This window comes from Sitophilus oryzae, unplaced genomic scaffold (genome assembly GCF_002938485.1).
Source record: "Sitophilus oryzae breed Bouriz unplaced genomic scaffold, Soryzae_2.0 scaffold_980_pilon_pilon, whole genome shotgun sequence".
NCBI classification, from domain to species: Eukaryota; Metazoa; Arthropoda; class Insecta; order Coleoptera; family Curculionidae; genus Sitophilus; species Sitophilus oryzae.
The window spans coordinates 4,596,316-4,611,952 of NW_022147617.1; the positions used below are offsets into that span (position 1 = coordinate 4,596,316).

Here is a 15,637-nt window from a genome sequence, read left to right on the forward strand (position 1 = left end):
TGGTATTAGACAACCGAGACAACGAGCCATATATCCTTATCTATTTGCGAATATTGCAAAAGTCACGGGATAGTTATGGTCAGCATTCCACCTCATACTTCGCACAAGTTGCAGCCGCTCGATCTGACTTTTTTTGCGCCTCTGAAGAACGCTTACAGTAGGCAATGCAACTTATTTTTGAAAAGTAAAATTAGCGATGAGCAAAAAGAAAATAAATTGACGCCTTACGATGTTGCCGAAATTTTCAGGCTAGCATATGAACAGGTTGCAAACGTGGAAAAGGGAGCTTCCGGTTTTTCTGCCGCTGGAATATTTCCACTAAATCCAGAAAAATTCACCGAAGACGACTTCACTCCAGCTGAGAGCTTCAATTCTGGCTCTCAGGAAGAAAATCTGTATGGTTCACCACAACGTAATGGGACACCTATTACTGCACCCCTAGTGCAAAGAAAATCACCCCAACCCTCTACTAGTAGGCAATCACCGCCCCCAGACAAACAATTATTATATTTCGACCCAGAGCCTATCACCGTTGCACAAGTTTTGCCTATTCCAAAGGCAAAGGGAACTACTATTAGGAAGAATATGCGAGAAAAACAACATTCACAGATAATAACGAGCACCCCCTTTAAAGATGATTTGGAAAAGAAAGAACAAAAAAAGAATGAAAAAGCAAGAAATGCTGCAAAGAAAAATATTGCCAAAAAAAGTAGGAAAACAAACAAGAAGCTCAAAAGAAAAAGAACAAAGCTACCGGACAGTGATAGTGAGACGAGCAGTTTTGATGAAAAAGAAATTGGCGACGATGACGATCTAGATAACATGTGTAAGAGCGAGTAAGAAAAATATAATATTTTTTTTGTTTATATAGCATAATATATGAATGGTGTTAATATCAATTTAATATTCAAACAACATTAACAAAAGAAGCTAAACTCACCTTAGATGTCGGGACACTTGTGTAATGCTCTCACTCTATGATCACGCAATTTGCAATCTATAAAAATAAAATATACTTGAGCATCACTGGAAAACGCACATGATCACATCGCCATAATCGAGTATATAAAATAGTTAAATATTTTTGTTGTTTCCTAGCTAAGCGACAAGGCGTCTATCCCACACGCAAAAGGGATGGCCACAAAGCGACATAGCTTAATATTGTTGTTCCGCAGCTAAGCGACAAGGCGTCTTTCCCACGCACAAAAGGGATGGCCACAAAGCGACATAGCTTAATATTGTTGTTCCGCAGCTAAGCGACAAGGCGTCTTTCCCACGCACAAAAGGGATGGCCACAAAGCGACATAGCTTAATATTGTTGTTAAACAATTTGGGTCATACGTAAAAATATAAAACACTCCAAAATAATAATACTAAATACCATTTGATAATTTGCCAGGTATTAAAAATCACACCCAATAAATATTACTAAAATACTCTTTGATAAATAGCTGTCCATTACGTATCTTTAATAAATAACACTAAAACACTCTTTGATAAACATCTATCTTTTAACTAAACAATATTAAAATGCCCTTTGATAAACACTTGTCTACTATAAAACACACACACAGAAAAGTAATACTAAAATACCCTTCTCTATCTACTACTAAAGCTCAATAACTGTTAACTAAATAATATTAAACTACTCTCATACAAATCCCAGTAATGCCCGTGAGTGAACAAAATACACTCACCTGTATAATACTTCATTCCTTCTATTCAGTCCCAGAAATATTTTCCACACAATTATAATCTGAATTTAATATTTTTTGATAAATGTCGACGTCAGTCAAAATAATCATCAACAATGCAAACCGCATCGTCTAGGAAACGACAATTTATAATTTCCATTGTAATGCGGCCAAGAAAAGTCAATTAGAGATTCAAATAAAATATTATTTCTTAAAATAACACAATTTAATATAAACAATTTTTTAACGGAAAACAAGACTCTTACACATGAGCGATGTTTCGGAGCACGAAAAATGTGTCATTTGCGGAGATATCGGAAAGAACAGAGAAATGTGGTTTAGATGCACGATTTGCGGTTACTGGGCACACATGGCGTGCACTGACTGCGATTCAGCCGAAAGCCTTGTGTGCGATAGCTGCAGATCCTGAGTTATTTAATAATTTCGCGGATTTTATGTTATTTTGTGTTGTTTATTTCTATTATATCATTTGCATTATAGATGCCATTTATGATAATAAGTTTTTTATGTTGGTTTTGACGTTAATTTTGTTTCTAATGTCATCTTACTTTTTTAACTCAACTGATGTTATCTTAATTATATATATTATATTTGTTTTGAAATTTAAATAAAATACATATACCATTAAGCAATATTTGAGGCTGTTATTAATAATAAATATATTTCATTAATTAAATTATGATATATTATTTGATTTTGTTTCTTGTTATTAAATGCGTCATCTTACCCTTACCTACTGGATAAGATGACGCAGTGTTACTTTTTATGGAATTAGAAATTGCCCCTTTTTAATAAAGTATTAAATTGATTTTAATAAGTACAATGATAAATATCGCTCCGAACTTTCTATAGCTCACTAATTCGCTTTTCTATCTTTAATAGCTACAAATATACAAGTCTTTGCCCTTAAGTGCGTCATCTTCGCCCACTCTCCCCTATGTTTTATATTATCAAATTTAATTAGCATTTAACTGTAAGCCTTTGAAAAGTGTACAATAGTTTATACTTTTCAAATATTCCGTTTTTAAAAATAAATTTTCATTATATTTTTGCAGTTTTGATTTCGTAATATTTTTAAAAATACATAACATTTTATATTCACATTTAAACTGCCCGCCTTTTTTGTGGTAGGTAATGCTGTAATGGTACCTATTTTATCGATTACGTCTGTCATATTTCTATTAGTTCAGTTAGGGCTCAAGGGTGCGCTACAATCGATCCTCGTTAAACGTGTTGCCTACTTTAGACTATGGAAATGACAACTCTTTTATTTTATATTTCTATGCTGTAGATTTAATGCGAGAAATCGAACAAACCGCGCCGATTTCCCTACTCCGCTAAGTGGAGGGGTGCGCCAGTCGAGTACCTCGGCTGCAGCAGTGAGAAACGAAAACGACAGTTCGTGGAAGCAGGGCTGCCTCTCCTACGGATTTTTCCGTACATCTACGGAATTCAGAGGATACCTACGGAATCTCCGATTTTACTTTCAAATCTACGGAATTTTATAAATTTCCGCTTGTATTTTATTTATTAAATACATTTTTACAATGCCAATTCCATCCAGGTATAACTCATATAAAATCACTCAAGTAATATAAAATTATAATATAGTCTTAATATTGAGCGCCATCTGTATATAGTCGCGAATAGTAAATAAAATAATTCCTTTGGGTTTGTTTCCAGACTGTTTTCAAAATAAAACATAGATGTTACACTAATCGTGATGTCGTGACCTTATTTTCTGGGAATAACAGCCTACTATGAATTCCAGAAAAATCTTTGTTTGGTGGTATTTTGTAAGTAAAAACATAAGTTAGGCTGAGCGTAATTTGTAAATCGTTTTTTACAACCGTTAGGGAAGTACACTAGCAATCCGGAATAAAAAACCAAAGTCCAAAATGTAAAACGAAAGTTCAAACTGTAAAACCTTATTTTATTGCAAATGCTGTAGAGATAATTACGTGGGGGGAGGGGGTTACAGAAGCTACAAGACACGAGCAAAGTGAGAAACATCAGACAAAATTAAAATCCTCAAAAACTCAGCGGTCAGCCTCAAGTTTCTTCTCAGTGCATAGTGCTTTCATAGCAGAACATAATTTACCCATAGTGATAGCTGATCATATTCCTCAACTGATACAGTCTATATGTCCTGATAGTAAAATTGCAAAAAGTATTTGTTGCGGGAAAACAAAATGCACCGGCATTATTAAAAATGTATTAGGAAATTATAAATTTACCGAAGTAGTTAATTTGTTACAAAAAAAATGTCCTTGTTAGTTGATGAATCTACAGATAAAGGTACCACTAAACATTTATCGTTAGTAGTGCGGATGCTTCAAACTAACATAACAGTAGATTTGTTTTTAACGTTAATACCGATTATAGATGCATCTTCACTACATTTGTATCAGGCAATAAAAGTTTTTTAACGACCAAAATATACCTTATTCGCAGAATATGATAGGTTTTGCTGCAGACGGAACAAATGTTATGATGGGTGGAAATCAGTCTGTAGCAAAATATATTACTGATGAGATACCAAATATCTTTATATTGAAATGTCCTTGTCATAGTTTTGCACTATGTGCGTCATATGCCTGCAAGAAACTACCAGAATTGGTAGAAACCCTTGTTAGGGAAGTTTATAAATATTTTAAGTACAGCACAAAAAAAGCTGGACATTTTAAAGAGTTTCAAGTTTTTTGTAACACTAAGCCACATAAGATGCTACAACCTTCACAAACAAGGTGGCTTTCCTTAGTTGCAGTAGTCAAACGAGTGTTAGAACAATGGGATGCTCTTCGTGTCCCGAAAGGGTAGTCTGACATCTGCTCAGGTATAACGTACCTCTCGGGGGAATCTAGTTAAGGGCTATTAATTAATTATCTTTTTCGTATTATTAAAGTTGTAAAGTGTAAATCCCGAGGCTGGTTCTGTCGCGCTCGGATTTCTCAAGGTATGCCGTCCGGACGGTACCCTGTAACAGTGACGCTTGACGGGATCTCGCCAAATTTCCGAGGCTGTCCTGACCGGGCTGTGTGTGTGTGTGTGTAATGCGCCTATCCGAACGATGTACAACTTGCCGACGCGTCTGTAACTCCGACGCCGATCCCGGACTCGCGCGGCTGTATCCAACGGGACGCCGGTAACTTCAACGCCGATCCGGGATTCGTGTTTCGTTTTTAAAAGAACGCCGTTCCGGTAGATACGTTGCTGTGACCATCGGTTGTTAATGTAACTTTTGATTTACGAGATTCTAGTATTCATTTTGTTTTACTATGGTTATTGCAATTCGAGAACGTAAACTTTTCTTTGATTGCTCTTTGTATATAATTAATTTGTTAAATAAAAACTTAGTGTTACGTTATAATTAATTGTACGTTTTATTTTCTTTTCATCTCATCACTCTCTGGTATCTCCACTGTATAAAAGCTACCCGTACTGGCACTAGTGGTCCCTTAACCCCTATAAACTTTTAAGGGTGGCGCCCGAGAAACGACCCAAGGCAACTCGGCGTCCGTAAGCGTCCTCAAAAAGGGAGATAATCTTACAAAATTGGCGCCCGAGCAGGGACTTTTTTTCAAGAATTTGAATCTAAAACCGTCAAAAATACCAGGAAAATCGGGTAAAGCTAGTAAAAGCGAGAAAGCTATTGAAACAGTATGAGAGGAGGTGAAAAGAGAATAACAACCATCGAACACAAGTACCTCTAGAGGCAGTAAAGTCTCAGTACCCCTGAGTTAAATACTAGAGAAATCTAGAGCGATATGGAGACTGAAGATTTTTTGTCAATCGGTGCTTCCGTCGAAGGTAACGACGCCGGACCGCAGCTGTCGCATACAAGTTTCAACCTGGCGCCATCTGGCACGAGTGCTGAATCTGATTTCAGGACAGGATGGATTTATTACCTGAAGAAGTCTGAACTAGCCGCACAATTGTTGCGTTTCGGATTGGATAGTGCCGGGACTGTTGAAGAAATGCGAAAAAGAATAGTGAGATTCATTAGAGAAGGACAGGCGAGTACACAGCCTGTGACGCAGCCTTTTCGATTTTCTGGAAATAGTACTGCTGTACCGACAGTGAATTCAACAGCAACCTTGACCACTACAACAGTAACAACAACAGTGACAGCAACCTCAAGTGCATACATCGCTGGACGTGTAGTGACTCTCCGGCGATTTATACTTCTACTTATGCAATATCCGTCAAGCCTACGCTAAGAGGAGCGACGCTTGCTAATGGCACTAATGAAGCCATTTCCGAAGCCTTTAAAATCAAATTTCAGATAGGAAACCGGTCCTTGAACGAAGTGTTCCATATTCTGGAAAGTCTTGTACCCGAAGTGGTGATTGGAATATACTATATACTGCCATTACTCGCCGACGAGTACTTGACACGCATCAGAAGATGGTCACGCAAGGCGTTTTCTTTCATGAGCTTTTCTGTGACTGAAAAGCCCGATATGTGATGTTATCTGTCTACCGCACTCCAGACGTTCAAAAATCTCAATGCATTGTGTTGCCTCTTTACTTTTTGGTTGTCGCTGTTAACTGACTTTCCAATCCTTCTCCATTCCGTTCTATTGGAAGCTACCTCTTCCCACTCATTCTGCTTGTTAATTCCCTTTATGTTTTCGTGGAAAATATACTTGTACCTTTTGAGTTGTCCACCCGGCCTCCTCTTACCGTCTAGAAGCTCACCGTAAAACAGAGATTTTGGTATGCGGTTTTCTTGCATTCTGCATACGTGACCAGCCCATCTTAAGCGGGACTTTGTAATCATGACTTCAATACTCTCGCAGTTAGCTTTTTCAAGGACCGATACGTTTGAGATATGATGGAACCATATTATTCTTAAGAGTTGTCTAAGATGTCTCTGTTGCAACTTGATTAATGCGTTAATGTGTCGGCGGTACGGCACCCAGGTTTCGCTTCCATATAACATGGTGGGAATTATTATTGCTCGGTACACTGCCAGTTTCGTTTTTGTACTAAAGTCATGATTGTAGAAAACCCTGTCTTTTAATTTCCAGAATGCTCTTGAAGCGCTCTAATCCTGTGCTGAATTTCAAAGTCGATATTGGCCTTTTCCGAAATCAAACTGCCGAGATAATTGAATTCCGCTACATATTCCAACAGCTCATCTCCGATTTTTATAGCATTGTTGTGATCTTCCGGGGGAGTGCACATGATTTTAGTTTTATCGATGTTCAGCTTAAATCCCAAGGCCTCGTATGCCCATGTATATGTGTTCAACATTTCTTGCAATTGCTGTAACGTATTTGCAACTAGAACACAGTCATCAGCGTATTGAAGTTCTGTGATGAATTTTGTACGTGTTTTTGCCCTGAGTCTTTTTATGTTGAACAGACCGCCGTCGTATAATCTAATGCCCAAACCTCTCTCCTGCAGTTTGCTGTCCACTATAATGGAGAGCGCTGCCATGTAGGCATGTCAAAATCCGGAGGTTAAAACCGAAAAACCGGTTATTTCCATTCGGTTAACCGGTTAATAACGGTTATTTATTTGCTCCAGTTATATCCGGTTTTTAAACCAAAAAACCGAAAACCGGTGAACAAAACGAGCACATGAAAATTGAGTCGACCAAGAACAATGAACTGAATGTACGACGGAAAAATTTCTATCTTTTCAGTTGGACGACAAGTGAAAGTGGAGTCGACATTTTGATGTTTGGCGGTTTGGCCATGGTTGGTCATTTGTCTGTTTCACAACCTGGATTGACATTTGAAATTGAAAATTACATAAACTACACTACGTCGATTAACTACATGGTAATGTAGTTTATATAGTTTTTAACAGTAACATGTAGTTTTCCGAACCCTGATGGGGAGTATTCTTATGGATCGTATGACAGTTTTGAATGGAATGCTTGGAATGGAAAATGAAATCATTGTTAATCTGTCTTCATGAACTCATAGAAAATCGCTATAGCTTAATTGTACTGATTTTTAGGTGAAATGTTCTGTTTACTGATCAAATAGCTTACTGATTACAGTACAATTATACTGATAATCCCAACGCTGTACCTAACCTAACTTCTAACTTTCTAACCTTATTCACTTTTAAAGATATTAAATCTTATAGATAGATATAAGACTCTTATCGTTTGCGATTTAAGTATTTGAGTGTTGGTTTTATGGTTTTGTAATATTGTGAATTGTGAGTCTGTTTAGTACTTGTGCTCGAGTGCTTGTGCCTGCTTGTTAGTGCTTGTGCTTAGGATTCATTGACTAAAAAATGAAGTGTTGTGTGGAGATATTTTACCAAATGTGAGACATCGAAGGCTAGGTGCAAATTGTGCTGCAAAACCTTAAAAACAGGAGGAGGGACTTATAAGGTAAGGTTGATCTGATTTACCTACCACATTAACATTTTTGTGCATTTGTAGTAGTGTAGTATTTTTGTGCATGTAGGATGCCAATATATATATATATATATATATATATATATATATATATATATATATATATATATATATATATATATATATATATATATATATATATATATATATATATATATGTATATAACCAACAATGGCCAGCCAATAATAACCCAGCAACCAACATGTAGCTGCTGTAATGGCCAGCATGTATGGCAATAATAATAATAGCCAGCAGCCAGCAATATAAGACGGAGTCAGACCCGGTACGTTGAAGATAGGCCGTCAGACCCGGGGTATATCGGACGAAAAATGTTCAAGCGATGCCTTCAGGCCCTGATGCTGGACCGTTTAATTTGTCCCATTTATATAAAAAATAGAGGTTTATTCGTTTCGCCAGACCCACGACGTTGCCGCTTTTAATTCTCAAATATTTATATTAGAATTAGACGAACGGACCTTTTGACGCGGTAATGATCACAGTGCAGAAGTAAAAACGGTGCATTTCTGCTATAGTGAATATTATTGTACTTATTATTGTTAGTATTAGATATATTCTGTCTTATAAATGCATCTGTACGAAAGCGTTTTTATCTGAAATTTCTTTGTAATAAGCATAATCAAGTTACAATGCATTATCAATTTCGTTTAGTAGATTTTGTAAGTGTTTACTAAGTGATGATGGAACCCCGTTTATTATCTTTATACTTTAAAAGAAAAAAAGTTTAGCTACTTCTACAACGAAATCGAAAAAAATTTAAATAATTTAATTTTTTTAAATAGCATCGAAATAAATTTTTAGATACTCGTACAATTTTTTGACACGACGATCGATTCCGACAAAAAAAAATTTAGTTACTTCTACAATGATATCGTAGCATCGATATAAATATTTAGGTAGGTATTTGTACAATTTTTTGACACGACGATCGATTTCGACGACTGTCATTTCTAAGGTAATTTGACGCCGTGTTTTGGAATCATAGGGTATGTGTGTATTTATCATTAACCTTTTTTCTATTTTGTTATAAAGAATTATTTTAACTTATTTTTTTATTACATACAGATATGAGGGCGGCAATTTAAAAATTTGCAGTGTGGGCAAGACGGGTAGAAAAAAGATGCTCATTTAGAATATTAAGAAATTCAGACAAAAAAATGAAAATAAGCATTCTTTAAAGATTGTTTCTACTAGTTTTCTTTAAAAATATAAATAATATAAGGTATAATCTGGCGAGTTGAGTTTGGATGAGACTGTAAACAAAATTTTTAAAAGTATAATTGTAATAATTTAAATTTTCTGCGTCTGATAAGATTCATGTAGCAGTAAAGTAGGAAAAAAGTGTAGGTTTAAAAGCATCAATTTCTGGGAATTCCATATTTGTAGAGGCTGGGAACCACCTACTTTTCTGGGAACCCCATACTTTCAAGTTTAAATTATTAGAACTGTGATTAAAACAAATCACTATTTTCATTCATATTGCAATCAATGAATAATAAGAATATTATATTATCAAATATTACTCTACTTAAATTTTCGAATACAAAGTAAATATAGAAGATAGAACATATTATAGAGATGCAACCATAAAACGTGTTTGTCATATTTACATGGTGTTGGTAGATAGCATCCAGCCGTAAACTGAATATACAATGTACCTATTACTGTAGTGTGTAGCCACAGTTTAAAGAATACGTGTAGCCGTCAAAATTTTTGTTTCACTGAAATTACTATTTTAGATCTCACTGAACGAAATAATGCAATAAAATTAATTATTGTGAAATAACTGAATTCTGTCATATTTAGGATCGAAAAAAAACGGCGTCAGCGATGGCTATGAAATGAAAATTGCTGTCATTTTATATGTAAAATTATATGGTGAATGTCATCGATCGTCATTTCCAAGCCAAGGACGCCGCTTTTTTTCGATCATACGGTACCTTTTTGTTTAAATTTTTTCCTGTGGGGAGAAATATCATACAAAACGGCCTTATCGTACAGTCACTATCATATATACGATGATCGTAATTATTTTGATGTAAATACTTCGACAATGAAATCATACCACCGAAATAAATCTTTAGGTACTCGTACAATTCTTTGACCCGTCGCGCGTCGATCGATTTAGATGAAAAAAATCTTACTTCTATAACATAATCATAGCACGAAATACATTTTTAGGTACTCGTACAATTCTTTGAAACGACGATCAATTTAGACAAAAAAAACTTTAGGTACTACTACAACGAAATCATAGTACCGAAATAAATTTTTGGGTACTCGTACAATTTTTCGACACGATGATCGATTAAGATGAAAAAAAACTTTAGGTACTTCTGTATATGTATAACCATATGCGAAAATGTCAAAAATTGACATATTATGATGTCATTCTATTGAGGGTGCATCCACACTATCCTAAAAACGGCGTATCGGCGTAACGGCGTAATGACCTTGAATAGATTTCCAGTAATTCTATTGGCTGAAAAATTCATCTGTCAGAAATTTTATATGTCAAATTCATCTGTCAAAAATTTCAGCTAATAGAATTACTGGAAATCGATTCAAGGTCGTTACACCGTTACGCCGTTTTTAGGATAGTGTGGATGCACCCTCAAAGTGTAATTTTGTATCGAATAATGTCAAAACACAAATACGACGACTGATTTAAACGAAAAAAATTTAGGTACTACCACAACGAAATCATAGTACCAAAATAAATTTCTAGCTACTCATACAATTCTTTGATACGACGATGTGTTTTCTGAGACGAAAAACATTTTTAGGTACTTCTACGTAAATTTCTAGGTACTCGTACAATTTTTGACGCATCGATCGATTTAGATGAAAAAAATCTTTTGGTACTTCTCTAACGAAATATATTTTTAGGTAGTACTCGTACAATTTTTTGACACGGTGATCGATTTAGATGAAAAAAACTTTAGATACTCGTACAATTTTTTGACACGACGATCGATTCTGACGATTGTCATTTCAAAGGTAATTTGACGCCGTTTTTTGGAATCATATATATGCCATATGTATACTTATCTAATAAGTAAAGTGTATTCATTTAGAATATATTAAGAAATTCAGACGAAAAAAATCAAAATAGGTAGTAAGTATTTTTTAAGATTGTTTCTACAAGTTTTATTTAAAAATTGTAACAGAGAACCATTATTATTATAGGGCCCCTCTCGGACCGCTTGGACCAGTCCATTATAAAAAAGAGCGAGGGATAGTAGGTAGAAAAAACATATGATTTGATTTGTCACGGAAACGTGAAGTTTATTAATAAAAGTGTTTTGTTGAAATTCTTCGAGTTTTATCATAAAGTTTATGGTTCGACACCCAATAAAATAATTGTAACGAATCCCCGTCACAAAATATAAATAATTTAAAGTCTAATCTGGCGAGTTGAGTTTGGATGAAACTGTAAACAAAATGTTTAAAAGTGTAATGTAATCATTTAAATTTAAATAAAATTCGTATAGCAGTAAAGTAGTAAAAAAAGTGTAGGTTTAAAAGCATGAACTTCTGGGAATTCCCTATTTGTATAGTCTGGGAACCACCTACTTTTCTGGGAAACACATACTTTCAAGTTCAATTTATAAGAATTGTGATTAAAAGAAAGAACTATTCTCATTCATATTGCGATTAATGAATATTAATATTAATAATATTATACTACCATATATTACTCAAATTAAGTTTTCGAATAGGGGAAAGTGGTATACATTCGGCTATAGGGAACATTCGGCTACCCTCAATAAATCACGAATATGTTTAAATTTGGCGCTGATTTTGTCGTCAGCTGTCAAAAGTATTACTTTGAAGTTGTGGCAGGTGTATATTGTGTTAATCGTTTTATGTGTTTTTATTTTGGACATCATCAAATATTATAGCGTTTTTAAGGTAAGTTTTTACATCTTGAAAATAGTAAATTAGGCGACGTTGGTTATTAACTTAAAAAAGTTTAATTATGGTTTATAAGTCGTATATTACGTGTCTTTATTACAAGTGAATCAACATAACCTCAAATATTGTGTGCGTTTTGCTGGTCGCAATAAAGATATTTTATTTCTTGGTGGGTAACATTCGGCTGCCAAATCTAGTGATGTTTCGGCTGGCGGCCGAATGTTCCCCTTGGTGTTAATTTTTGTCCAAATTTTGTTATAGATGCCAAAGAAGTTCGTAAAAAAGACAAACCGTTGTAATATAAGCGAAACAAGATTAAAATTGGCCATTAAAGCGATTTTGTCTAAGCGCTTAAGCCAATATAAAGCAGCAGAAGAGTATCAAATAAAGCGTCAAACGATTCAATCTCGAATTAAAAAACTTACGGAAAATAAATCAAAAGAACAACTATTACAAGAATTGGAGGACTCTGGCCATGAAAGCGAGGAAGATTTTGTATTTTCTAGTAAATACACATCCCAGCAAGTATTCACTACTAGTCAAGAGGCAGAGCTTGTCACTTATATCAAGAGGTGTTCTGATTTAAACTATGGTTTAAATTACAAACAAATTAGGACTCTGGCTTATGACTATAGTCGGAGCATTAAGAACTGTAAGTCTTCAAAAAACTGGGAGTTAAATAAAATGGCAGGTATATGAATAATGTACACGCTGTATTTTAGATATTTGTTCAAAAATAACTTGTTTCGTGTTTTAGGACTAGACTGGCTTCGCGGATTCATGACAAGACACGAAAGAGAGATATCCTTACGCAAACCAGAGAATACCAGCATAAGTAGAGCCATGGCATTTAACAAACCAGTTATGAATTACTTTTTTGTTAAATATACGTCAGTCATGGAAAAATACAAATTTCCTCCAGAAAAGACATTTAATCTGGATGAAACTGGCTTGACAACTGTGATGCCGCCATTAAAAGTTGTTGCCTCCAAAGGAAAAAAACAGGTAGACCATATATCTTCCAAAGAGAGGGGAGAACTTGTAACCTTAGGGGAGAACTTGTAACCTTTGTCGGTATTATAAGTGCAGCTGGATCTGCAGTTCCACCAGTTTTTGTCTATCCAAGAATCAGAAATCGTGAAGACTATTTAGGTAGTGATTACCCAAATTCAGCAATCGCCCTAGGAAATAAAAAAGGGTGGATGACTTCTAATTTGTTTCCCAATGTGATCTTACATTTTGCAAATTATGTAAAATGCTCGGTGGAAAACAAAGTGCTTCTTATGGTGGAAAACCATGAATCCCACATTTCGGTAGAATCTATTAGACTGTGCCGTAAAAACGGAATTGTGTTAATGTCATTTCCGCCCCACACCACCCATAAAATGCAGCCGCTTAATGTCGGGGTGTATGGCCCCTTTAAATCTTATTTTGCCACAGCTTAACTGGCTTCTTTCAAATCCGGGTAAGGTGATAACTATAAGACATTTGGCATACCTTGCCAAAAAAGCTTATGAGAATGCATTTACAATCAAAAATATTGTGAGCGCCTTTATACACACGGGCCTTTATCCATTGAATCGTCTAATATTTGGTGATGCTGATTTTATAGCTAGCGAGGTGACTGATAAACCACTAAAGGAAAATAATCCGCCGCTAGAAAGCATTCACGATAATATTCCCTCACAGCAGGTCACAGTTTCACTATCTCCGATACCTTCCATATCAAAAGGTGAGCAAAATGTCACAGTTAGTAGCAGTAATGAAAATGAAGTTAAGCAGATAACAAGTGATAATCTTACATCACAGGGTAACACAACTTTTCCATTATTAGCTACTACATCCTCTGGAGCTTCTCTATGTGAAATCAGACCTTATCCAACAGCACCAGTAGTGCAGGAAGTCAAGAAAGGTAGAAAGAAATCTAAGTCATCAGTTTATACAGACACACCAGAGTATGAAAATAGACAACGAATAGAAAAAGAACGAAAAAGGAAACGGTCACTAAAAGAAAACAAATCCTCATTAAAGTCGGCAAAAAGAAGGTTAGTGAAAACTCATAAAAAGCGTAATGATTCAAGCTCTAGTGAGTGTAGTGTTTGTATGTCATCTGGAGAGTCGTCAGGCGAAGAAGATTTTTGGGAGAATTTAAGTGCTCGTAACAAAGAAGACAAGGTTGTTCTTGGAAATTTTGTTTTGGTCAAATTTATTACCAATAAAACCGAAGTTCATTAGGTTGGTCAAATCATTTCTATAGATAACGAAGAATTCGAAGTGAAATTTTTAAGAAGAAAAGGAAAATCCAACTGCTTCCTCTTTCCTGATATAGACGATTTTGCACTAATATCTTTTAATGATATTGTGGCAGTTTTACCACATTCTACCGTCCAAGGAACATCAAGAACATCTAGTGCCTATAAGTTTAACGTAAATTTTTCCTCTTTGAATGTACGTTAAAATTAGTGTCTAAGTTCTAATAGATGTATTACCTATACTCGTAGTACCTATGTCCTGTTTTTTGTTCAAAATATTTTGAATTAGTTTTGTTCATTTGTTACTATGCATTAAACACTTATTTTACTGATGTTTGTAACTATTTGAGTTAGTTTGAGTTTAGCTTGAAAGTAGCCGAAACATCCCAGAGTCCTAGATGAATGATCACCACCGGTGGGCATGATTCGGCTATTTACATTAAAAGTAAAAACTGAAAAAATACTTGGAACTTGGTTAAGCAGAAATCTGCCTGTGCGCCTTATCAATACACAATACTACCACAAATTCATCGAGACACTTATAATTCTTTTTTTTAGAGGTTTTCAAAAGTTAGTGAAATTTAAGTAAATATGCCGAATGATCCCCACTTTCCCCTACATAGTAAGTAAACATAGATAGAAGATAGAACATATTATAGAGATGCAACCTGCAACCATAGAACGTGTTTGTCATATTTATATGGTGTTGGTAGATAGCATCCAACCGTAATAACTGTAGCAATCAACATTTTTGTTACACTAAAATTACTATTTTAGATCTTAGTGAACGTAGTAATGTAATAAAATTAATTATTGTACTGATTAACTACCATATAATCGAAAAAAAACGGCGTCAGCGGTGGCATGAAATGAAGATTGCTGTCATTTTATACCGGGTGCGTCTCAAAAGTGGCTCACCGCTATAACTTTTTAATTTTTTTAGATAAAAAAACGAGATTTGGTATGTAAGTATATGACGTAAATTAGTAATATGACATAAATTAGGAATGATTGACGTATTCAATTGTTTTTGGTCACTTCCTGTTTCACCAGAAATGACTACAACTTTTGATTTTTAAATGACACCCCCGGTATGTTTTTACATTATTTGATAGAAAATGACACTCTGAATCGAATGACATATCATATGTCAACTTTTGACATTCTCGCTTTAAAAAAATTGTATTTTAAATTTCAATCTAGAGTGCCATGGCTGTGTTAAAAACACTATTTTTTAATCAAGGAGCCTTGGAAAAATAGATTTGATAATCTAATGATTTTCGTGTCTTGTCCGGGCCCGTTCTTATAAGATGCCCAAATCGTATGTTTAATCATATCTCAATTTTTTC

The 15,637-nt window shown here is 35.0% G+C and overlaps 1 protein-coding gene across 1 annotated transcript; it reads left to right on the top strand.

Moving 5' to 3' along the window:
- The first annotated feature begins 75 nt into the window (after positions 1-75).
- LOC115891239 lies at positions 76-840 on the top strand. Its single transcript, XM_030911669.1, has one exon. The coding sequence runs from the start codon at positions 76-78 to the stop codon at positions 838-840; it is 765 nt and encodes a 254-aa protein (XP_030767529.1).
- The last annotated feature ends 14,797 nt before the right edge of the window (positions 841-15,637 follow it).